Here is a 26,953-nt window from a genome sequence, read left to right as displayed (position 1 = left end):
ACAGCTCCAGGTTTGCTGTGAAGTTTTTAACTGGTTTTTAAAGTAAACATAAGAATAGCTTTTATATTATTAGAAATATTTCAAGATGAACCAGGTTTACTTTTTTATTCATAATCACTTGATTTAGAAAAATCATGTTCAAATGTATAATGAAATATGATTATCAGGCTTTTGAGAAGTGTTTATTTCTTCATCTCTAAATCAGCACTGGCTTGCACTGCATTATATGTTTGGATCATTTCAATCTTATCTTAATAAGAGATATTAATGGAGATATAGACATATAGAGTGATGACTCATATTTTTAGCATTATATGAAAGTATCTGCTCTACTGTAATAAAGATTTAATTTAGTTACATTACAAGCATCAGAATTTCATCTTTTTGTCTATAAAAATATCAGCATCTAAACCAAACCGCATATTTTTTACTCATTTTGGACCGCTGAATAAAAAAAAAAATATTTTTTTTTCCTCGATATTCTTACTACAGTATATCATACTATATGAGCCATAAAAGCCTGATGGATCAAATATGATACTCGACAAAAAAAAGCATATGCAAACCTTTTGGTCAAGAATAAACTACTTTTTATTTCATATGTCACCTTTAGTATACCTTTAGTAATTTTTCAAAAAAGATCTACCTTTGAAAAACTGTAAAAATAAATAAATAGATGTGACCTAAAATACAGAAAGGATTTTTTTACTGCCAACACTTTGCATCAAAGCTCATTTGCATAAGGAAATATGATTTTGCACTAAATGTGTGGCAAACTTCGCCTCACAGGTTCAGCAGAAGGGCAGATGACACACACACACACACAAAGATGTGGAAGTTGTGCGTTTCTTTGCCTGTAAACATGATTCAGTATCAGACTTTCCTCATGAATAACATCCAGTCAGTCTTACGGCTCTGGGACTCCTGACTGCTGAGATCAGCATCGATACAAGACGGCAAAGTCAGGAAGAAACAGCATTTCCCAAAGCAGAAACGAGATCCGTGCATGCAGTTCCCTTAATCTCGAAGCGGCGCGTGAATTTCCAGAGCGAGTCCCTGCAGGTAAAAGGTCAAGTGGGACGACTAGAACATCTCGTCTAAGCACTTGACACAAACAGCCGAGTGCAGCGCTGATCCAATATGCCTAACGCATCCCTAAACTCTGCCTTTCATTTGTTTTGACATTTACAAAGCATTTAAAACCAAACCCCCAGTCATGGAACTTCTTCTCCCATTTAAACGCAAAACAGCACACTTAGTGAATGGTGATGTAAGGGTCAGATCGGTCAATGCCTTGACCTTTTTCAGCAGTGAAATACATTCATCGGTGGGACAGATAGAATGGCTACTGGCCCTGTGACGGGAACCGATGTCTTCAGACCTGCAAGAGACGGGGAGGGAAAAGGAGGCGACACAAATGCACCCTACGAAAAGAACAGAAGAGATCAAGGACGGGAGGAAAGCAAACCTTTTCACCATGTCCTTGAAATACAAGCTGCAGGAAGCTAGAACATTTTGATGGACTTCAAACTCTTTGCCTTCAACAATTATTTTCAGGTCTGTAAACTCTTTCTCTCGCCGCTGCTGGTTCAATTCCTTCAACATTTCTGTAGAACAAGAGAAAGAAGAGAAACAGTGATTTTGGGACCTTCTGAGATCCAAGTACATAGCATATGATGACAAAACCAATCATTATCAGAAGAAAAACAGGAAATGATCTGTTTGTGCAAGTAAAAGGCTGGAATGGAGGAATAAAACCACCAAGCATGAAGGAAAAGCAACAACAGAAGTGAAGGGCAGAGGTCAGCGCTCAACTTCATCAGTATAATGTCCACTGCTTTGATTTAAAGGAATACTTCAGCCAAAAATGAAAATGCAATGCTTATTTATTTATTTATTTATTTTCGCCAACATTTCATTGCAAACCCTTCTCTCTGTTATTTTCAGACATTTCATTTTAGGATGAACTATTCCTTTTTACAAACAAATGGAATGATTTAGAAATGTCAGGTTTTAGAAATAAAAATTCCATTCACATTATTCATGTCATTTATTATTGTTACTAATATAATAACTCAAAATAAGCTTTAGTCTCACACACACACACACACACACACACACACACACATATACATATATATATATTAGGGGTATAACGGTACGTGTATTTGTACCGGACCGTTTCGGTACAGGGGTTTCGGTACGGTGCACGTGTGTACCAAATGACCGAATGCAATTTTTTGTATGCGGAACATAAGTACATTTTTGTGTTTCCAAACGAACATATTAAGTGGCGGAAGTCTCCGCGTTCAGCGCAAATCCCGGCCTGCAGCTGATTCTAAGGCCGGTGACACACTGGATTCGTGGCGAAAGTCTCATAACTGCAATCAAATTTGTTAATGTTTTAATTTAAAGATAAGATGGTGTTTAATTTTTGAAATATATGTTTACTGCATTAAAATGGGATTGCAATACAGTAATGAGAATATAGTGAAAATTCAGGACATTTATTTAAATGAAGAAACTTCATTTATATATATATATATATATATAAATATATATAAATGAAATGGGGGGTGTTATTAATTGCCATTAAAATAAGTGTTTCTGTGGCTCAAGTGGTAGAGCATTGCGTTAGCAGCACAGGGTTGTGGGTTCGATTCCCAGGGAACACATGTTAGGTAAAAGAAATATAATAAATGTTAGCCTGAATGCACTGTAAGTCGCTTTAGATAAAAGCGTCTGCTAAATGCATTAATTTAATTTTATGTAAAATAATGTCACAGAAAAAAAAAGACTTAAAATAATATTATATATATATATATACACACACATATATAACATAATAATTATAAATGATTGTTATTTTCAGAAAAATAAGCTTTGTGTGTGCATATAATTACATTCTATAAATATTCTTTGTATAAAATGTAATTATATGCACTCACATGAAGCCTATTTTTCTGAAAATAATCATTATTTATAATTATGTTTTGTCTAAATATAGGTTTATAAATAAATATATTTAATTTAATTTAAAAATATTTAGGCATTTAGCAGACGCTTTTATCCAAAGCGACTTGCAGTGCATTCAGGCTATCAATTTTTACCTATCATGTATATGTATATATACCTATATTATCTGTAAATATATAAAAATATTTTATATTGTGTGTTTTTCTGTGACACACACACATATATACATATATATATATATTATATATATTTTTTTGTGATAAAATTTAACTGGTAAACATTACATTGTTATCCAGTGAGGGTCTTTTCAGGTCCAAGATTAGTCCAAAACTTACCAAAATTACGCTCATCAAATTCTAATTATAAGGTGAGTATATGCATGAGTCATACCTGACACGATTTATGTATAATTAATCATCTCTGAACCCAAAGCGTAATGATTTTATGTGCTGGAAAAACTTTTTCACCTCCCAAGGCCCCTGAAACAGCAGGACGGTGCGATCATGACAGGTATTCATGACTAATAAGAAGAAATGACCACCAATAACAGCTGATATACGACGAGACCCAATTCTGTGCAACAAAGGATATTACGCTTCTGAAAATAAACACATTCAAAGTCATTTCTGCATTTCATGTGCTGGCTTTCCGTGCAGTCGTTTGAATAATTGGCTGGTGTAAGCGTCTCAGCTTCATTAGAGCAACACGTCACACGCCTCTGACAGCTGTTCCACAGACGTCTGACAAACTAATAAGGAAAAGGACATGCGATTATCTGCCTAAAATGTTCTCTATTAATTTGAGCCAGGGATAGCAAGGATGGCAGGAAATTATTCTCTATTTAAGTGGGTCAGTGTTCTCTGGAGAAGACCATAATCATAAAATAGCACAGGGCAATCTAGCGGGACCAGGAAGGGAGATTTTAAAGAAAAATTAATGCATTTGTAATTGTTATTAACATTTGCGCATGAATCATTTGTGTTAAAACACACTCCAAAAAAGAGCTTTTTTGGAGCTCCAAAAAGCTCTGTTCCATTAAAACCTGGAAATAAACTTTTTAAAACTGAGGACAAAGAAAAGCTAAGGCACCAAAAAAAATTAATTTTATCAAACACAAGCACACTTTGTGACTTTTTTGCTGCTTCTGAAGCACAAATTCATGATCATCAGCTCCGCAGCCAAAAAATAACTTGCTCTATATCCATAACATTATCCTTCGGGATTCTAAATGGATTACATGTAGAAATGTTGTAAATTAAATTTAGTTTCTTGCACAGCCCAGTTGTTTTGCTTCATAAGACCTTAATATGTCATCTCAAGCCATCATCTTAGATGGCTTGAGAGTCGGTACATTTTTGGGTGAACTGTCCCTTTAAGGCACTGAATTTTCTTTGTGTTTACATTTAAAAAGCATAAAGACACTTCTGAATGGCTCAAGAGCGTTGTGAGATGGCGAGAACAAATACATTCATCCGTTTCAGTCTGCCGCTCCTCTAAGAGCACTTTCCTCTCTCGGTGGAACTGGAAAGAATGCCGAAGCTTGTGAAATGTGTCCTTCCAGAACAAAAGAGCTGTGAATCGATAACAATAGAGCTATAGATATGGGATGAGGAGTTCTCGAGCGTGATCTCTGGCAGGCCACACACACCGCGAAGGTCAGAATACATGCATATAAACCAGAGCTATCTCAATGAGGCTATTGTACCATCTCTTTTTTCCCTCAGATTAAGTCAAGCAAGCAGCTCTTGATACGAGAAAGAGGAATTTAAGATTGCTTATTTTTCTGCATATGATATGTCAATTACAATTTCATGTTGACTCCATTTACTTTTTAAATAGATGTTCCTGATCTTATTGTGAATCATTCATCAGTGCACATTTTTCTCAATGTTTGCCTTGGTAATTTTTCTATTTCTGCCGGATGACATCAGGTATTCATAATTAACAATAATAAAAATTGAAATAATTTTAAACAATCAATCATTTTAATCAAGACTGGAGTAATGATGCTGATGACATGCCTGCCTTGAGATGTCTGGCTCGACATGCAGCAGCACTGTCTCTGTCTGGCACAGGTGAAATAATTATAATGCTCAAGGTGAGGTACAATTCATATTTCTTCATTAAATAACTGATAAAGTAGTTTGAAAAATTTCTCTCCGAGACATCATTTCACAAACAGCATGAATGAATCACAGCATGAATGAATGAATGAATCACAGCATCAAATCACATCACGTCTGCACTATAAGTGAGCTGCATGCTGCATGGTCGACACAGAAATTGTCACTTGCACTATCGAGAAAGTGTCACATCGTCACTAGTTTAAAAATGTCATTTTTTCTTTTTAATTCTTGCCAGTGTTTGTACATGCTTTCCTGAAGGCCGTGCGCTCATGCACACTTGCAGCAAACACATAATAATGCCAGGTTCACATTACTCCATTTGCAGTGCGTATTTTTTCTGCACTCATGTTAATGGATTAAAGCGTTCACACTGCACACACTGGCAGTGCGTTTAGGAGCGAGGGTCTGCAGAGATCATTTCCAAACAGAGTCTATTTTTTCCTGCGCTGCACGCGCTGAATTAATAAAGTAACAGCGCATTGTTTGTGGTAAATATGAACATTCATTGATATAAAAATGCAGTAATTACACCATAAATGCATATAATTAAAGTCTACTGCCAGTTTTAAAGAAAAAAGAGCACTTTTAGATAACCAAGGTAATAATTTCTTAAAGTTATTTTTGAACCGCAAGATTGCTTGTAATAAAGATTTAAATTCAAAAGAAAAGGCAGGAGAGCTGACTGTTTCTGTCAATAGTAAGTTTTAATTTAGAATGTTTGTGATAACGTAAGAAAAGAAGTTAAAATGTTTTGTTTTAGCAACTTAATATATAAAGTAAATGCAAAGGTAAAAAGCATTGAATAATTGATGAAAGGCTGTATTACTGTACTGGGTAAAAAAATAATTACAATGTTGAAAAAGCATTTTAAGTAACAATGTTTGGATTTAAAATGAAAATAATGGACAAATGTTGTGTTTGTGGTAAACAGCCCTGGATCAGGAGCAGACTCCAGTGTGAAAGCACACTCCGAGCTGCTTCTGTACCACACATGGACTACATACGCATGCAAACAGAGTATGTGTGAACCTCACCTCACCTACAGCTCACAAGATCAGGCTTGCACGGTGTAAGATATTGTGCAACAATTACACGATTGTAAAAACAAAAATACAGTGCATGATCAAACATTAAGGTAAGATAAATATATATTTTTAAAAAGGACCTCCACCCTTCAAATGAAAAAAATAATAATAATAATCCTCTCACAAGAGTCACCTACTGTAATTCATTTTCAAAAATGAAATTCAGGCCCTGAATAAATGTCTCAAAATCTTGATTGGATCATCACTATAAATAATTCTACATGATTAAAATAGGTAAAAATTGATAGCCTGAATGCACTGTAAGTTGCTTTGAATAAAAGTGTCTGCTAAATGCATACATTTAATTTAATTTAATTTAATAAAAAGAAGGCTGTAAAAAGATCGGCACCGGTGATCGTTGTATAACTGCAACATTAGATGAAAACACAACAACGTCACCAGATTTTTGCAGTCAAAATTGCACAAAAAATGAAGCAGCTTTTTCTCTTTATGATTTGTTTTGGTAGCATCACATCACTTTGAAAGGGAAGGCAACTTGCGTCAGTACTTTTCATGCTGAGTTTCAGTCTACCAGCACTCAAAACTGTAAGTTTTACACACATTTGCAGATGCAAATACTTGACATGCATGCAAACAAACCTCGGCAGTCAAGGGGGGTGATATTTACTTCAAATGACATTAAAACAGATGTAGGACTATTCATGTAGCTGCTATCTACATGTCAAAAGTAACTTTAACCAACTTTCTAAAGATTCTCTTCAAATCCCTGCTCTACCATCGCAGTAGTTTGCCTGAAAGAGAAAAGTGACTGAAGAAGAAGACAGTTTATGCTAATGATTGCTATACTGTCCCTTGTGGCAATGCTCAGAATGTGACTTGTAGTCACGCTGCATTAGGAATTGGGTTCAGACATGTTCAGAAAGCAATAATGCATGTAATTGAGCTTGTTTGGCTAGAAGCATTTCACTTCACAAACTCAAAATGACCAAAACACACAACAACAGAAGTCTAAAAAAAAAAAAAAAAAAAAAAAAACATTTACACACAGACACACAAACACACACACACACACACACACACATATATATATATACAGTACTGTATATCTATATATATATATATATATATATATATATATATATATATATAAATTCAAATCAATGCTGTTATGTTTAACTTTCTATTCATCAAATAATTAGGCCATCCTTAAAAATATTTCAGTTTGCAGTAACAGCATTTTTTTTTTTTTTTTTAAAGGTCGGAAGGTCGGTCTATTTTTTTTTTTTTTTTGTCAAAAACATTTTTATTGCATGAATTTCAGGTGAGAAGAAAAAAAATTAGGTACTGTTATACTGTTTTACTTGCATTCTAGGTAATGTAATTCTAGGTGTCAATGCAACCTACAAATGAGAGACCGTTTACTTCGCTTTCTTGGGTTGTCACTTTTGTGAAAAAAATCCTGTTTGATTTGAGTGACAAGTGTTCATTGAATCGATTGTAAAATCGATTTTGCATGTCTAAAGTTATATACGGCAAATAACACCAAATATAGGTAAATCCATGGAAAACAGACAGGACGAATGTAAAGACCAATATTTCTGATGATTTATTGGCATGAAGTTACGTGCACAATGACAAATAGGAGTGCAACATTCTCGAAAAACAATAAGCAGAGTGGACTGCCATAATGCAAAACATTTACTGCAGGCTTCAACATGGCTGTGTTTATGATTAGAAATGTAAAAAAAATAAATAAATCGAATTTCATATATTCCTCAAATTTAAAATAAAAATTCACATTCGAATGCAAAAACGTTGCATTCGAATTTTAGGTGTGCATTAAGGAAGCTGCCTTATAAGCCCCAGTACTTCACAGTCCGTGTTCCATTCCATCTCGCCGCGCGCACAGCTGTGTCTACACAACTTTCAAAGGAGAACAAGCTCGACACGCAGTATCTGCGGTCTCATCTTTCACCTCGTGTACGTGCACCGTCCGCGCAGTCTCAAAAAATGCCAGCACGCGGATGACGAAAAGGACATAATGCAGACAGTGTGCGGACAGGCGGAAGTATACTTGATCTTTATCAGTGGCGCATGAGATGCGATGACGATTTATGTGGCATTGCATTATAAGGTTATGTTAGCCTATTCAGTTGAAGCCACTACAAAAAAAAGAAAAAAAAAAAGGAACATCAATGTGGAGAAGATCTTGTTTACATCAAAACTGAAACCAAGCCGTTCACACAGAATGCATATTTCGCGCATTTTCTAGAGGGACACCGTTGGACTCGAGTCTCACACAAGAGAGTTTAGAAAGACATGTAAAATTAGAAAAACGTGTTTAGAAAGACATGTAAAATTAATGTATTTAATTTAATTTTAAAAAAATATCGCGAGACTTTATGTTGGGTTTTTGTTCCCCATCCCACTGCATCTCATGTTTTTAAATGAAAAAAAAAAATTTCTGTGTGACTGGTTTTCCGCCCTTTTTATTTTTTTAACAATGCATGCATACATGACGCTGTTTTGTTTATAGTTCTTTAAGCAACTTAATAATAATTATTTTAAATATTATGTTGTTTTTTCACAGTCATGTATTCTAATGCTTCCAATAAACGTGCAGTAATATTTTGCTCGATGCGCTACCTTGAGGCCTCAGAAGAGAAGCAAAAAGCTTTTCTTCACCCTAACTGAAATTATGCATTTTAAATTCGAATACAATTCGAATTTTGAATCATATTTAAGTAAAAAAATTTGACAGCCCTAGGCGATTCTAGCCCGAATCTGTATCTGCATGGGACTGTCTGAATACCGGCGGAATTCACATTTCTGTTGTAAAAAAAGAAACATTGTGCAAAAGTATTATTTGCTGTTATGCATGTGTGTCTGAAGCTGCAGTTGCTGTGTGACCCGTGTTCCAAAAAAAAAAAAAAACCTGGACCCGCTCCAAGAGAAGGTTGTTAAAATCAATTTCCTATTTTCGTTTTCGAAACTTGTGTTGGTTGGTCCAATCGATTCGTGCAATAGATTTTCGAACATAAAGTGACAGTCTACACTGTCAGGGTTTTAGACTAGACGGGAGAAGGGATGGGAAAAGATCTGGGCACAGTTTTCCAGAACTTCGTGCCAAGTTAAAGCGGTCTCGAGCTGTTTTAATGCATTTTTTAGATGTATTATGGTGCCCAAACCCGTATGACTTTGAACAGTGACCGCGAACATTTAGTTTACTGCAGCCGCAGCCATCATTACCAAGCGAGAACCGTTGACTCTGACAATGAATGAGAGTCTGAGATGAAGCGAATGCACAGGTCAGTGGATTAATTCCCATTAAATGCATGTACCAATAAAAAGTATACATTGAATGAAAAGCAAGTTACTTTGAATAAAAGCATCTGCCTTATGAATGCATGTAATGCACTAACCCAAGAATCCCATTCAATAACACATTATCCTTCCTTATAGATCAGTTCTGGCCAAATCTTTCAAATCTACATTTTAACTTAAAATATATGTGCACAAGTCCATCCCTACAGCTGAATGTCTCCTTTGGACGCCATTAGTTTGCATTCAGCTCCTCCTGCATTGTATCAGATTACTTGCTTTCTCAAATGCACTTTGGAAAGTCTCAATCATGTCTGAAGAATGGCAAAAACACAGCATACATTTATGCATCTTTCTATTTCACAGTGCTACTCAAATCTTGGGGTCTGCATCAGAGCATCACATTTCTTATATCTTCTAGTTTCAGTAATCTGTCTGCTGGCATCAGGTGTCCTTGAAAACATCCACCACTTTCACTGTAACAAATATTTTTCGCAGTGAAATAATACAACTTTATTGGAGTATGTTGAAGTTATTATTTGAGTTTCTACTTCAAAAATTCATGTTCAATTCAGTGTTACTTGCCATTTCTTTGTAATTATTTGTGAAATTGACTAGCAACTCCTGAGTGAACATTTATTTATATAAATCCAAAACCATTTTTTTAGTTAATCAAACTCTTCTACATGTAAAAAATCTGTTTTTGAAGCTATTATCTCAAAATGACGACTTAAATCCACCAATGTCAATCCTACACCAATTTCTTAGGTTATTCGAACAACTTTCTACATTCAAAAGCCAGATTTTTTTGATGCAACTCTATCTTAAAGTTTTTCAGCCTTCCTAAAGTCTTTAAAGCAAACTCACAGTCAGGTCTAATACTAGTACAAAACACCACATTTTCAAAAACCATTTGTCATTTCTGTTGACATTAAAGAATACTCCCTGCTGTCCAGTTCTTATTAATCTGTAAATGTAGGTAGAAACTGCCAATATTTAATGAACAAAGTCTTTGGCATCTTATTGCCCATCATCCCATGAAGCAATTACAAGCAGATAAATGGGCAGCAAACTCCCCTCATGTCCTCTTCTCTTCAGATGATGAATACCTTACGCTATTCAACAAGACATTCAATACAGGGAGACAGAAAAATAGATTTCTGCCTGTAGCTGGCTAGAAAATCAAGGTGATCTGAGAGCTTTAGGGCACACTATCACACAATAACTATATACTGGTTTCTGTTGAATAATCTTATTCCATTTTTATATGGAATAATATAAAGAACGAGAGTCCAAAAAATAAGAAGGAGAAAAGTTGAGACTTACTCGAGTTACATTAAACGCCACAAGTTTATTTCCTCTAATAAATCATTAGCTATGGTACATTAAACGTGCCTGTCCCGACTGTGTTGATTTATTAACTGAAATTCATTTACACTATATTTACATAAGGTTTCCATTTATAAGGAAATTATTTCTGCCATTTTAGAAACACAAACAATTTTGCAGAGGCATCCACTGCCCCGTAAATCTACGTGATCTTCACTGTAGTTCCTGGATGCTGGCTAATTCATAAAATCATTAGGAACTTGCGCTGGTTGGGTAGGAAAGAAAAAGAAAAAAGAAAAAAGAAAGGTAATCCAACCCGACTCGTCTCGTCTTGAAGATGTTGATGAATGGGGGGTTTTATTGAAGATGAAAAGCAGGGAAGTAATAAATATATTCAAGATCATCAAGTTGTGCAGGTCAAAGATAGCGAGCGATTCTTTCGGAGACTAAAGGAGCACAACAAAACATTATAATGTCCAGGAAAACTTGTGGCTGAAATATAATTTACCTTTGGGATGCCAGGGGTCTGTGAATTCGTATTTCCCCAATCCGACCGTTTTCAGCATCTGCAGGCTGTTGTTGGCGGTTTCCTGCTGGCCGTTCGTCATCGGCCCATTGATGGGCAGCGCCGAAGAGCTCATGGTGGCGGATTGCACCATGGGATGCGTCAAGTGGCCATTGCCCACCACCGTGTGGACGGGATGGGCGACCTGGCAGACGCTGGGCATTGGAGGCAGGCCGCCGATGGCGAGGGATTGGCTCTGGACATTGAGGACCATGTTAGTCATTGGCTGTGAAGGATGCTGTGGGAGTTGGTAGTGTGTGGGTAATTGTGGATGGGGGGTTTGGAGCACCGGGGTCACACCGACGATGGGTGCTTGGACAGCCGTGACCTGACTGTAAGCTGGCGCCTGCGGCAGAGCATATGTGTGTGCCAAGAGTCCAGCCTGGCTGACGGCAGCAGCGACTTGAGGAAGCCATAGAGGAGCTGCAGAGAGAGAAACAACATCCATTTGAAGTGGATGCATGTGATATGACAATATTAGAGTGTGAACTATTAAAATGTCTCCAAGGTCTGCCTTTACAGGGGGATCATTAGCGTCATGCATCAATGCATATTTTACCTAATTCTTTTGAGGGCAGGCGGGTGGGTGGGCGGACGGATGGATGGACTAAAATCGAATGGAAGATAGATAGATGGTTGGACTAAAATGGATGGATGGATGGATGGACTAAAATGGATAGATGAACTAAAATCGAATGGAAGATGGATGGATGGAAAAAAATGGATGGATGGATGGACAGATGGACTAAAATGGATGGATGAACTAAAATCGAATGGAAGATGGATGGATGGACTTAAATGGATGGATGGACGGATGGACTAAATGGATGGATGAACTAAAATCAAATGGAAGATGGATGGATGGATGGACTAAAATGGATGGATGGACGGATGGACTAAAATGGATGAACTAATATCGAATGGATGGATGAACTAAAATCAGATGGATGGATGGATGGAATACTTAAATGTATTTTGCCCGTTTTCCATCCCCTGGTCTGAAACGACATGTTTTTGAAAAGCCAAAAAGCCCAAAACTGACCAGTGCACATTTTTTTTCTTTTACTTCATTTGTCTTACTGTTTGTAATTTAAATCTATGTTTATACTTTAAAAACAAATATAACATTTATGGCTATACATATTTTAATAAAGATAAACAATGAAGTAAAATTAAATCAAATTACCTTGAAATAAGATTTTGTTCATATCTCCCACCCCTACATTGGCCTAAATGGTCTGTTACTCATTATTCTTTTGTGTTTTGTTTTCTTGGAGGGCTATATTTTTAGTTAGTTTGGCTACTGATCAGTAATTTGCAAAATAGTTTTGAAAACCAACATGAAAAAGAATCGTAATAAGATTGTGGATCGTTTTCCTGCCTTAAAAAAATATGCTATGATATTTTTCCCATAGCCGATGCCTAATTTGAAGCCACTTTTAGTAATCCATCAATCCATGCACGCATGAAAATATAACGAACAAGAGGTGTTATCGCAGCGCTGTTGGCTTTGCTTTCAGCTCTTTACCTGCGATATCTTTCTCCCTCATCTGTTTTGCGGGCGGCTCATCTGTGTCCCAGGGCGTGGACTGGTTAATGGGTGTTTGCCCCCAGCGGATGCTATTAGCCAGGACCTGGCCCTGAGTCTGCGATTCCACCGCTGGGTGCCCAGAGACCTGTTTCAACGAGAGGAACATCTCAAGTAAACAGACCAGCCTTTAATTACAGTCTACGCTTCCAATTACAGCCCATTTGCCAGACACTGGTACATCATTCCGCTTTGTTGATATTCCATTCCATTCGCTCTTTTAATTACGCCGCTGTTCTAGATTAGAGCCATCAATAATGCAGGAAAATCCAAGGTCGGCCCCCAGCAATTTGACTGGGTGCATGAAAGTGAGATCTATATAGAGAACATTTTACTAATTAATTCTTATCTGCCTCTCATTGACTGTAAATCAAAGGGCAGGAAAGACGTTTTGCGGGATCGAGGGGGACTTTTAATCACTTCGCTGAAAATAGGAACTAAAATCGAATGGAAGTGGACATGCAAAACTCATTCTCCTATGGAATCCTACTAGTTTCAACATCCACAATATCTAATTTTTCTTAAACCTTTTAAAACACACTGAATCTACAGTATGATGCTCAACCCAAAGCATTGACTTTGTTGACCCAAAACATTAATTAGTTTCCATGCCATTATTTAATGAAGTCATGTTTTATTATATGAACATTTACTTTTCCCAATATTTACAGAATAAAAATTCAATTAGAAAACAGAGGCTAACCAGCCAAATATCGGCAGATAAATTAGTTCATTAATACATTTTCTCAATGTAATCTTGCTTGCAATAATGAAATTAATAATACGATTTTATTAAAGATCACATTAAACGGTTAGACAAATACAATTTATCAAAGCAAGAATTTGAATTGCATGGGTCTGTAACGGACAAGAATGCATCGCAAAAACAAATGTTGGTAGTACATATAAAATTATATAAATGTATATATACACATAGCAAGTGTTCAATAATTTAACATCATTATTCTTTTATATATTTTAAGAAATACAGGTCAGAATTAGCAAGAGTGAGAATGGAACACAAATTCACCCGTATGCTGATATTTTATTTCCAAAAAGTTATTTAAAACATTAGAGTTTTTAATTGCATTTAATATGCTTTCTGTGTATACAAAATAATGTTTGTAAATGATATTCAATGCTGTCATCAAAATGGGACATCTTGTATGTCAGTGCAATTAAAAAATGACTGTTCTGCACAATATTTGTGTGCGCCAAAGATAGCAATAAAGCTCTGTTTGTTTATTTTCTTGGAACAAAGCCTTTAATTCATATTCATCTTTTGTGTCTGCAAAAGATGGATCTTATTATGCTGCTGTCAGAACTCGCTGTTCCATAAGCAAGTTGAAGGAGAGAAAATGTAGCTGAAAATAAGTCTTAAACGTCTTCTTGATTTTATGCTACTTTTATTTCATATGCATTTCAAAACTGTAAATAAAAAGAAGAAAACATAAAAAGATCCCTCTTTAGCATCAAGTGGGCTTTGGGTTTGTCAATGCGTTTTTCATTGCCAAGTCTGAAAAATGCTAATTTACCATTCCATCTACATTTCTCATCCCAGTGTACCATTGCAAAAATGTTTTCAATTTCATCTAAAATTCACCTGACAAAATGAGCAAAATCAAACTGTAAACAGTCATAAAGAGCACAAATACAAGTCTTAACATACTACATGTCTGACAGTGCAAAGATACAGTTTTTTGTCCGTTGCAGATGCACATTTTTGGTTTTAATTTGACCTTTTGTTTAGCCAGCATTTATTCGATGGCATTTTAAAACTCAATTATAATGAAAAAACCTTAATAAACATGCAAGGACTTCAAATGTTATGAATGACAGGCGTTACGATTTTGTAGGAATCTATCTGTGGAATTCAGTGCTGGTCTGAGTATCGCTGAATATCATCTGAATACAATTCAAGTCTAAGTCATTGATAAGAAGCAAATAAAGAGCCTCACACACTCGAATGATTCACAGGACAAATGGCATGAGATGAAAGAACAAAGAAAGAAGAAAAGGTCCGCAGGCTGCTCTAACATGCAATACTTATTTATTAACGGGCACACGCTGCAGTGTTAATATATTAGAACTGAAGTATTCTTTGTAAGCTGCAGGACTGAGCAGGACCTCGTCATGCTTCATATGAATGCCATTAAAAAAATGATTCAAGCGTGTGAAAAGAGCAGAAATCTGAAAGTTCCCTACCACCTGCTTCACCTCAGAATAGAGACGCATGTTCATATTGCTGACAGGTGGGCGAGTAGTAACGAAACTCACCTGCATTCACTAAAACTTGTCAAAAGTTGTATCTTGAATATTCCATGTGAGAATGCTGAATAAATATAACATCATGAAGCTGAAATATGTCAAGTCTATTTTCTCCTTACATTTGGAGAGCACTGTTGACTCTCTTGACGAGAGTGATGAGAGGAAAACTGGAGCATTTGATAAAAATAAAATAAAATATAAATATACAAAAATTAAAATAAAATATTTCAAAAATTATATAAAAAATAAAATATAAAAAATATAATAAAATATACTACCATGACTTTTGAAATTACAACATTATTTTCAAGTCAATTTTGGTGCAACATCAGCACACTTAAGTTTAAGTGAAATTAAATGTAATGAACGAATACTTCAGAAATATGAAAATTATTTTTAAACCAATTTTAGTGGAAAATCAGCAAATTCTTTGAAACATTCCAATTTTTTAACTCATTTTTGGGAGAACATCTGCAGTTTTTAGTTTAAATAAATGCTTCCCTAATTTACAAAATTTCTTATTAGCCAATTTTGTTCCCAATCAAAATTGTTGTTAAAGTCAATTTGTTAACATCATTTAAAATATATTTTCATGTTTCCCTATTGATTTTGCGGTGATGTACATACATTGTTTTTGAGATAAATCCACAGTAGAAAATATGTTTGTATCATCTGCAGTGACACACACAAAGATTGATCCCCTTTATGGTACAACGGCTTATGCTTATTTACGGAGCACTATGAGGAAGACAGCAGAAAATAAAAGCACATCATTTACCATCTTAATAAGACTGACAGGATCATCCAACAAAACCCCCCAGCGGGCCGGTTTCAGGGTTACAAGACTCTTCAATGTCAAATGAGAGTCTATTGTGTGAGCAGCTGACTGTACGCAATCCCTTACATGCTAACCCCAAAATGACACATCTGACCCACTTCACCAGTCGCTGAAGACGTGTTCAACAGCCAGCGGCTAATCGTGTCTGAAGCCGGCCATGTGAGAAAGAGCAAGCATCTAGAGCTGTGGACAAAACGTTACCTGCAGAACAATAAAACCGCCATTTCCAATTATAATTTCCCTTGTGTGCCACGTCAAAAACCTGTGCTATAACACCTCCTAGCAATTTAAATACGGACAACATGGCACTCATGTCATGAATATGTACGAATATTAGCTGAGTCCAGAAACAGTTTTCCGCTCTGTCACCAGGCAAAGGCCACACGTTTAGACTTCCTGGGAAGTAGGTGCTTCGTTTCCTGAAAGTGACCTGCTGGAGTTTTCAAAGAACACCAGGAGAGCAAGTGGAATTACGATTCACATACACTCATCTGCAGCCATCCTGTGTGCGTTCAAACACACTTTCCATCTGCCTGCAGTCACAGCTAAACGGCAAATATGACATTTCTAGGTTCATTTTAGCTGACTTACTAAAATACTTCCATTTCTGGATTGGTTTATGCATAAAGAGCATCCATGAGGAAACGCTATGCATGCTGCATCTCGCTTTCAAAGTCTGAAGTTAAGAGTGCATGATCAGAATAAAACCAGATGTACAAAATAAACCTGACCGTTTCGGTTTCTTGCAGAAAGTGACTATATGAAGCGCACAGCACTCATGTAAAGCTGCTGTACATGTACTGTAACCCATTTTCCATAAACTCATAAGCAGACCCTTTTTTATGAAATCTTTAACAGTAAATATTCATACCATATCATTCAAAAGTTTAAGATTTTTTAAGTTAATATTTTTATTCAGCAAGCATTCATTAAATTGATCAAAAGTGACAGTAAAGACATTTATAATGTTCTTTAAAAATCGAGATTTCAAATAAACGCTGTTCTTTTGAACTTTCTATTCACCAAATAATTCAGCAAAATAAAATGTATCACTTTTTCCACAGAAATATGAAGCAGCACAACGGTTTTCAACATTGATAATCAGAAATGTTTCTTGAGCAGGAAATCAGCATATTAGAATGATATCTGATATGAGTAATGATGCAGAAAATTCTACTTTGAAAATATATTCAAATAGAAAACAGTTTTCTTTCTATCTTTTGAATGGTATATATATATATATATATATATATATATATATATATATATATATGTGTGTGTGTGTGTGTGTGTGTGTGTGATTGTAATGTAAAAAATGTTGTCAACCGTTTAATAAAATAAATCTTACAGACTCTATAAACTTTTAAATAAAATAAAATCTATTTTTATATAAAGCACATTATGCTTTACATAAAGCAAAAACAGGGCATGACTTGGATTGATTTGTATCTTTTGAAAAAAGGATGCTACAAAGTAAAACACAACCAGGAAATTGTAAGGAAAGGTTGAAAATCGGGCCGTGCAACGTTTTTGGATGACGGAGATGATACAGACGTCTCTTCAGAGCGAGGTCTCTTTAAATGGCACGTGTTCGTTACTGTACGAGGGCCTGTCAAACAACGACAGCATGCTTCTGCTCATCCTCCATCCGGCGGCGTGTGCACAGGATCACGGCTCGCAGCCAAATAAGTCGTCTCCATTCGAGCGGATGGCTGTCCTCCACAATCCTAATCCACCAGGCGTTGGGCAGCATCACTCTCCGCCTCTCACAAAGCCAAATACAGCATCCAGACTGTCATGCTCTTATTTGCTATTCCTATCTCTGCTGTCAACACAGAAGCCTCTTCCTCACCCAGCAGACGCGTTCGCTCCCGCGGCCACAGCAACTCATGATCCATCATTTGTCAGGACCGTAGCTTTGTGAAGTAAGTTTGTGATTCCTTAAGGCTTGCGGCGTCTTTAAAAACATCCTCAGAGATGGGAATCTGCGGTGGGAACCAAGGCAAGCTTTAATAAGAAAGAAGCTTCCCAAGCGCCATGCCTTGCTCTTGTTGATGGTTCAAAGACAGAACTCTTGGCCTTCAGTTTGTGCCTTTGGCCACTAAAGCTTCAGGCTGGAGCGGCTTTAGCTTGAGATCAATTCTGTGCGCGTGCAGCTGCAGATGATTTTCAACAGCAAGGAGACGCGGCTCTTAAAGGGTCACGGCCCTCCAGACCTGCAAGGACACTGCTATATCTGTGAATGACAGGCAGAAACACACGGGTCTCAAAGTCAACGGCCCTATTCTCTGATGTCTGGCTTCATCCAAAATACAGAAAAACAAGAGAAATCAATTCAGTCAAACAGAATTTTTTTAATTGAAGCAGCAAACCAAGGGCAAAATTGGTCATTATACATATGTGACCCTGGACCACAAAACCAGTCATAATGGTAATTTTTTAAATAGTAAAAATACACTTCTTAAAAGCTAAATAAATAAGCTTTCCATTGATATATAGTTTATAAGGATCAGATAATATTTGTCTGAGATACAACTATGTGAAAATCTGGAATCTGAGGGTGCAAAAAAATCTAAACATATTGAGAAAATCATCTTTAAAATTGTCCAAATTAAGTTCTTAGCAATGCATATTACAAATCAAAAATTAAGTTTTGATATATTTAAGGTAGGAAATGTATCTAAATATATTTATGGAACATAATATTTTCTTAATATCCTAATGATTGATAATTTTGACCCATACAATGTATTTTTTGTTATTGCTATATACCCCAGAGACTTAAGACTGGGTTTGTGCTCCAGGGTCACAAATAAGAAATACATTTCTATTGAGGGAATCCCAGTTTCTTTGCCATTTATCTTTACCTATACATAAAGATAAATGGCATATACCTATACTCTTGAAGCCAGAACATATAAATGAAATGTATACGTTATGTATGCATATATATATATATATATATATATATATATATATATATATATATATATACACTTACTATATTCACTCCAAGTCATAATAGACAGATGTCAACATATTAAAATCCCTAAAAAAATAACTCTTAATACCACCTAGATAAAAACGATTTGAATGTTTGTTTTTTTTTAGCAATTTGGTTCAGTTTTGTGCAAAAAAAGCTAGGTTTGGTGTGAATTGATGTCTATTGTAAAATCTAAATCCTGAAGCAAAACCTGTTGAGAATCACTAATTTACTAAGGCCTTCCAAATAGCTTTTACATCTACAGTAATCAGAGAATAAATGGAAATTATTAGTCAAATTAATCATGCAATTAAGCAGAATCTGGACTAATGAAATGGAGCAGAATTATGCCAACTTATGAGTTGTTTACAGCAGTGTGGCAGACCCCTTGTAATTATCTGTAATATGAATATGAAGTGGTGTAATACAAAAAACATGACGAGCAATTCAAACGATCGCATAACGATGAGAAAATATTCCTTTGGAGGCTCTTCATTTTCTTGTCTGCTCTCGGTGAACGACTGCAGGGTTCAAGAGTCCTGCGTGTTTTGGCATGTTCTGACCAACCGCTTTGCATAATCCAGTTTCACTAAATCTTAATGAAAAAGCTCTTAGCTGACAAAATGTAACCTTCAGCGGAGCGGAGCTGTTGAAAGGGGTCACGCTACAGATAGCGGCTGAAATACTCAAGCTTTCAGGGCGTCTTGAGAGCGGTCCAGAAACACAAGACAGCCATGATTAGGGGAAGAAATTAAATGGGAGCGGCATATGAAAGTGTGTTTGAAATGATGGTGGGAAGGCACTCACACGCTTTTGTTCCCACTGTAACTCTACGTCTGCTGGGAAACTCCAATGACATTCAGCATTCACGACAGAACAAGATACAGACTGTAGATATACACAGCTCATATTGTTGAAGGTTCATCGCAGTTCATTTTTTGCCCAAATGAACCGAACGGAGAAAACTAATCAGGGTCCAAATCAAACACTTCAAATTAAGGTGTGAAAATGGCTTAAAATAAAGATGTGTAAATTATTACAATCACTTTACAAAATAATACATTTAAAAATTATTTTCTCATATAGTAACTTGTTTAAAAAGATGCCACTCTATTAAATAGCTGTATGAATAAATATAAATACGTTTGTAGTTTTATGGATGATAATTAGTTTACCAGTGGTATATTATGTCACCATATTTGAGGTCCTTACTGTTTTTAAAATAAATAAAAACAAAGAAAATACAATTATTTAATTAAATATCTAATTGAATAAGTAAACAAATAAACAATAAGTAAATAAAGCCTTTTAGTTATATTTAATTACATGAAAAAAAAAAATATTTTTTTTTTCTTTCATTTTTTTTGCCTCACCATATTTGTTCTTAAAAAATAAAAGTTAAAAGTAATAAGTGGTAAATAAATAAAATGATTAAGTTAATAAATGTTTCTTTGATTATAACAAATTGATAGTCTGATAGTCACTTTAAAAAGATATTGCTCTATATAAATTATATTGTCTGATAAACAGTGACTTATTTAAAAAGCTGCTGCTTCATTATATGCCTTTATTAGTAGCTTGTAGCATAACTACTTTAAAAGAAAAGCCAGACTGTAGTTTAACTTCTTTCTATTCACTTGTATTGTAATTAGCATATAGCAATGTTTCAAAAGTAGCTTCACCAACACGTTTGCATTTTAATGAGTCAGAATGTGACAAATTGACCCTTTTGATTCATTTGACAGCATTTATATCTGCTTCACAAGAGCGGCGACTCTTTTCACAGGATCAAGAAGAAAAGGCCACAAAGTCAATCTTCTCAGTGAGATTCGTAACTTAATATGCAAGCAAATTACTTTAGCACACACTCAATTATTGGATGCACACGCCACCGCTGAACTCCAGCAATACAATCACAGGATGAATCTCAGAAATGCCAATATGCCCATACTTTAAATAATAACATGTTGACACAAAGAAGCCTTGGTATGTTGAATAAAAAAATGCAGAAGCATATTGCTTTTGACCCCACACTTCTCTCAGTGTAGACGTCAAATCTAAGATTGCTTTATTCTTTCCCCCCGCCCCGCTCCGGCCCGTCTGCAATATGAAAGCAGGTAGCGGGAGTTTCTTCTTGACACAGATCAATAAGCAGCCTCGCTCTTCCTTATCAGAGATGGCTTGTAGAGATATGCTGGTGGGGGTAGCTGCAGGGCTTTCATGATGGATGACAGAAAAATTTACCCTAAGATCCACAGCCACACAAGCTTTAATCTCTTTCTTTTGCTGCAAGCGGACACAACAAACACACGTGGCACGTAATGACGCCACAAAGCTCTCCAACTTGATGTGGACATCAACAGTTGTGTTTGAAGTGGTCCATCCATGCACAAGGACAAAGAATGCTAAATTCAACAACACAAATATAAATAGATACTAAATAAATAGAAATGTATAATTATTAGGGGTGTAATGGTACATGTATTTGTACCGGACCGTTTCGGTATAGGGCTTTCGGTACGGTGCACGTGTGTACCGAATGACCGAATGCAATATTTTGTGTGCAGAACATTTACATTTTCGTGTTTCCAAACGAACATATTAAGTGGCGGAAGTCTCCGCGTTCAGCGCAAATCCCGCCCTGCAGCTGATTCTAAGGCCGGTGACACACTGGCTGCGTGGCGTGAGCGTGGCATTTCTGCTGCGTGTCAGTTGCGTGACGGCTGCTTCGCGTTTTCTGTGTCTTTACACACCAGAATCGTGCCTGACACGGCGCGGGCGCGCTGCTGCTACTGTAGGTGACATAGAGGGAGACCGCCGACAGACCAGAATCTTGTCTTCACGACAACAATATCTATACTTCATGTTGAGCATAAATATAAAGCCTACTGATAAAGGACACCGTCAGCAGTATTGACGGCAAAAAAGACTATGTTTGACAGTTGTAATATGCCAGTGTGTCACCAGCCTAAGGTTTTCAAAAGGCATCACGCGAGTGTGAACATCACTACAACTAGGAAAAAAAAAAGATTGTAATTCAAACGCAGCTCCCGTCGGCATTTAAACAGACCTTTGCTCTTAATTCCGATTGGTCCAACGCAATAATGAAATCTGAGCAGGTCTAAAAACTACTAAAATATTTTTTAAATATGAGCAGGCCTACAAGCTGGGATTGGTAATGCTGCACTGTAATTATTTACTGTAGTTATTTATTTTTATTTTTCATTATATTTTATTATATGATACTGGACAGTATTTTTTTTAGAGGAGAACTTTGCAGCAGTATTTTATTTCCTATTCTTTTTTTATTTTATATATATTTTATTAAAAAATTATTTAAAAAAGTGTAAACAAATTGTTTTAAAAAAGTTTCTAGTAATAAACAACCTGCAGTTTAATGTTTGCATTTCTTTCCCTTACTGTACCGAAAATGAACCGAAACGTGACTTTAAAACCAAGGTATGTACCGAACCGTGATTTTTGCGTGCCGTTACACCCCTAATAATTATGCAAACATAGTATATGTACCCACATCCTTAAAAACCATTAACAAAATCTACACAAAAGTAAAATAAATAGAAAAAAACAAAAAACAAATAATATAAACAGAATAAATAAATAAATAAACACCTTTTACCTTCGTACTACACACAGAATGGGTTTCATCAAGCATTTCATGCAGACTTCATAGCAGGGTTATTACTGTTAACTAAAACTGAATTGAAAAAAATTAAATTAATAAATTTATAAAATAATTCAGCAAAGTTTAACTGAAATAAAACAAAATAATACATTATTATTAAATATTTTAAGGCAAGGCAAACTTTCTCACTTTTATTTAGTTTAACCTGATGTATTTCTAGGGGTGCACGATATATTAATGCGCATCTGGTCAGTAAAGCCGGTTCTCTTATCATCGGTAAATACCATCAGGTGCGTGATTTCACATAGAGCAGCTGTTACTACACAGAGCCGTTGTTAACTGACTAGCTGCACAAATCAATGCTGATAATGAACGTGGATTTACGCGGCTTGTCGGTTAACAACGGCTCCGTGTATTAGTTGCATCGGTATTCCGATGGAATTTACCACTGTTTAGATAACCGACTTTACTGACAAGATGCGCATTAATCATCGGCCGATATATATTGTGCACCCCTTAAAATAACTTTTACTGAAAAACAAAACAAAAAAACAAACAGCTAAATTACTAAAACAAACAAAAATTTATACGAAAAAAGAAATGAGGGCGAGTAAATGCGTCAGAGAAAGTGGCCGTAGGTGTGTTGAGCCCTACCTTAGTCACAGAGGTGGTGCAGGTGGAGGCTAATCGCTTGCAGGTCAGTTCGCTATTGGCCGTGCTGGATGCTCCGTTGACTGGGGTGGGCAGCAGCGAGGGGATGACGGGCAAGGGCAGGAGGCCGGGGCGGTTGTTGCCGCTGTTAGGGATGGAGGAGGCAGAGGTGGAGACACAGCCATTAACTTTGCCAACGCAGCTGCTGTTGGAGATGCAGCGCTCCCTGCGATCCCAAACGCTGCGGAAATCCCGCTCGAAACGCTGATGGTACCGCGACATCATGACAGAACGGAGCGGGAGAAAACCTAACAGAGGAGAACAAACGCCTTATTATTAACATCTCAAAAAAAATAATGGTACTTCACAAACATGCACACACACACACACACAAGGCAAGGCAAATTTATTTATATAGCAAATTTCAAAACAAAAATAAAACAAGCAATTTTAAAACTTTTTAAATGATTAAAACATTTACTTAAAATGAATTTAAAAACAGTTAGAAAATTATTTTACATAAAAAAAACAATGAAAATATAGTGCAATCAGTTCGGACATTGCACAGTGCTCATTCAATAAATGCACAGCTAAACAGATGAGTTTTGAGTCTAGATTTAAATGTGTCTAGTGTTTTAGCACATCTGATCTCTTCTGGAAGCTGATTCCAACTGCAGGCGGCATAGTAACTAAAGTCGTACTCCCCTTGTTTTGTGTGAACCCTTGGTATTTCTAATTGACTCGATCCTAGTGATCTGAGTGGTCTGTTTGGTTTATATTCAGTGAACATATCTGCAATATATTTCAGTCCTAGGTCATTTAGTGACTTATATACGAGTAAAAGTACTTTAAAATCAATCCTAAATGTAACTGGAAGCCAGTTTAAGGACCTGAGGACTGGTGTGATATGCTAAGATTTTCTGGTTCTAGTCAGAATCCTGGCAGCAGCTAATGTGTGAATTAATAGCATGGTTTCCTCTGACATACAAACGCAAACACACAGTGTCTTAATATAAAGACATGAACCCATGAACTTCACCAGCTTTTCACTGTTTAATATGAGAAAAACTACAGTCAAACACAAACTGAAACTAAAAGTGAAAGACCTTGACAACCCACCAAAATAAAAATCTGGTTTAACTTGAAGAAATTATGACAGAAATATATCACTATTGTATACGAATTGTATTCTCAAATTACTAAAAATATTATAATTATTTTTAAGAATACCATACAATAGTGTTGTCAAAAGACCCGGTACTTTGGTACCAAGTCGGTACTAAAAATTTTTAAATGTGATGGTACCAGGTTTCTTTAAGTACCGTTAGTACCGAGGTCCCGTTCAAACCCGGTTCAGCGCTATGATTTCCGCGAAGCAGAAAATGAGGACGGAATATCAAAATCCAGTCATGAAAATGAAACTTACATTTTAATATAGACAGTCATGGAATTTGTCAAAGTTAGCATAAATTAATTAAATCAAATCTCCATATGGACCAGTATCTGTAAATGTTAAGCCGCAAAAGTTGTTAGAAATATGAATCCGTGTTCTGCGCATCTCTGTGTGAATTAATGAATGGAAGAGACGTGTGGGTTTGTTTACTACATAGACTGAAGCGCGTGACGCTTGCATTAATTTCAGCATCTGAGCTTCAGAGTTCTCTCTCCATCAAGCGATCTGAACTTTTCAGTTAATCTCAATGGATGCACAGCGCACCTGTATTTGATGCTCTGTAAACTCTGTGAAGGCGCACGACTCACCGTCGCTTTACTGATAGCGCTGTTTCTCACACATGCAAAGAGAGAGAGAGAGCGAGAGTCTTACCACACTGAATCGACACGCTATATGTAAACTATTCTTTGTTGTCTTCTCCTGTCAAAATAACGGAGTTCATTTAGAATTATTCATATTCATTTTCAAACAAGCAGAAGACATACCTGTTTCTCCGGTAGTGGGCGGAGCTAATGCGCAAATGGCAATTTCATTGGCTGGCGCTGATCTAGTACCGCCCCTGTTTTGATTTCAGCAAATCAGTTTGACGGAACGCAGACAACGTGATTAATATTCATGAACCCAGCAGCTCATCAATTCATAGTTTATTGTATATACATTAGTATGATAGTAGAATTAGTAGTAGTATTATCTTTTAATAATAATTAATATGATCTATTACTATTTTTTTTACAGAAACCCTCAATGACCAAAAATATCTTAAGCATCACCACCAGTCTTAAGTTCAGTTAAAATTACAAATATGCATTTATTTGGCCTAAAAGTTAATTTGTACATAAAGGCATTGTGCTAGGAATATTACTATTATTTAGTAAAATGTATATGATACTGCTACTACTGTTGAAAAAATTAACACAACTTTATTTTTTTAAGAAATAAATCACTATATTTCTTCCATGTTTTAATTTTAATAGCAAATCCCATTTATTTATCAAAAATAAAATGTTTAAATTTCATAAATTAAAAGACAAATTAAATTTGGGTGAAACTTGTTTACTGTTTTTCATAATTATATAACTTGTAGAAAAACTTTAAACACAATTGTAAATAAGTATAAAGAATGGCATTGGCTTTATTTTTAGTGCTAAAAAGTTATTTTTTTTTTAATTAGCATATTTTTGTGTTTTGCTTTGGTACCGAAATTGGTACCGAGAACCGTGGATTTTCACTGGTATCGGTACCGAATACTGAAATTTTGGTACCGTGAAAACACTACCATACAACCAAAATATTGTTTCACCCATGTTTTAACTTAAAGCTCTGTTGTGCGCCATCTTATTTGAAAAAAAAAAAATAAAAATAAAATTTTAATGGGGCCCCACCAACAACTTTTGTTACTTTACACACAAATTACGATTACAGACGCAGATTACCAATTAATAAAGACTTATTTTCATGCACAATACAATGTTATGACCTTAAAACACTTATCATAGCACATGATTTGTAAACTAATACACTTGGATGTTTGCAGCACATTACTAGCTTCATACATACAGCTTTCCTGACCACTTAAACTTGCTTGATAGCGCACCTGGTACAACATTGTGTGAAACACAAGTCACAATAAAAGGGCACAAAGACTTGTGGAAACAAGCGAAAATGGAATAGTTGATTCAGAAATTGCATTTTATTTGATGTTTGCTAATGTAGACCTATTGTTAGCCTATTGTCACACTTGAAAAGCAACTACTACTTCACTTTGAATCTGCTGTAAAACATGATACAAGCAATGCAATATCCTTTTGCAAAAATGTACCCACAAATGTTTTTTTTTTTCTTCTCTTATTACACTGGGCTGTTTAATGAACCCACATATGCAAGAGAGAAAAAAAAATACATTGCTTGGCAATATTGCAGAAATGTGCACCTTGAGAAATGCATTTCTGTTTTTGAGTCACGTATTTCCAATGATTGCTGGTTAATTGGTGTTTTAACGGCAGGTTTTGTAGGTTTGCTTTAGGTAAGAAAATATTATATATATATAAATGAATTCAGATTGCAATGCAAAATGGATTGCTATGCATTAATAGATCAATTATCAAATTGCCATTAACTATACTGACATAAAAGCCAATGTATTGCCTTCTAAAAGACACCTTTTGC

The 26,953-nt window shown here is 35.8% G+C and overlaps 1 protein-coding gene across 2 annotated transcripts in view; it reads right to left on the bottom strand.

Annotated features, from left to right (window-relative positions):
- LOC132111261 (kelch-like protein 29) overlaps positions 1-26,953 on the bottom strand; it is a 127,623-nt gene that overhangs the window by 77,055 nt on the left and 23,615 nt on the right. For both annotated transcript variants that reach the window (XM_059518411.1, XM_059518412.1), the window contains exons 3-6: positions 23,338-23,642; positions 12,892-13,039; positions 11,307-11,786; positions 1,469-1,607 (exon numbers count right to left, since the gene is read on the bottom strand). In XM_059518411.1, coding sequence (XP_059374394.1) covers positions 1,469-1,607; positions 11,307-11,786; positions 12,892-13,039; positions 23,338-23,619 — 1,049 coding nt within the window. In that variant the 5' untranslated portion in view covers positions 23,620-23,642. The remainder of the gene's footprint in view (positions 1-1,468; positions 1,608-11,306; positions 11,787-12,891; positions 13,040-23,337; positions 23,643-26,953) is intronic.

The sequence above is a fragment of the Carassius carassius genome, chromosome 31 (genome assembly GCF_963082965.1).
Source record: "Carassius carassius chromosome 31, fCarCar2.1, whole genome shotgun sequence".
Lineage (NCBI taxonomy): Eukaryota > Metazoa > Chordata > Actinopteri > Cypriniformes > Cyprinidae > Carassius > Carassius carassius.
Note: the sequence above shows the minus strand (reverse complement) of the source record. Positions and strands in the feature narration are given on the sequence as shown.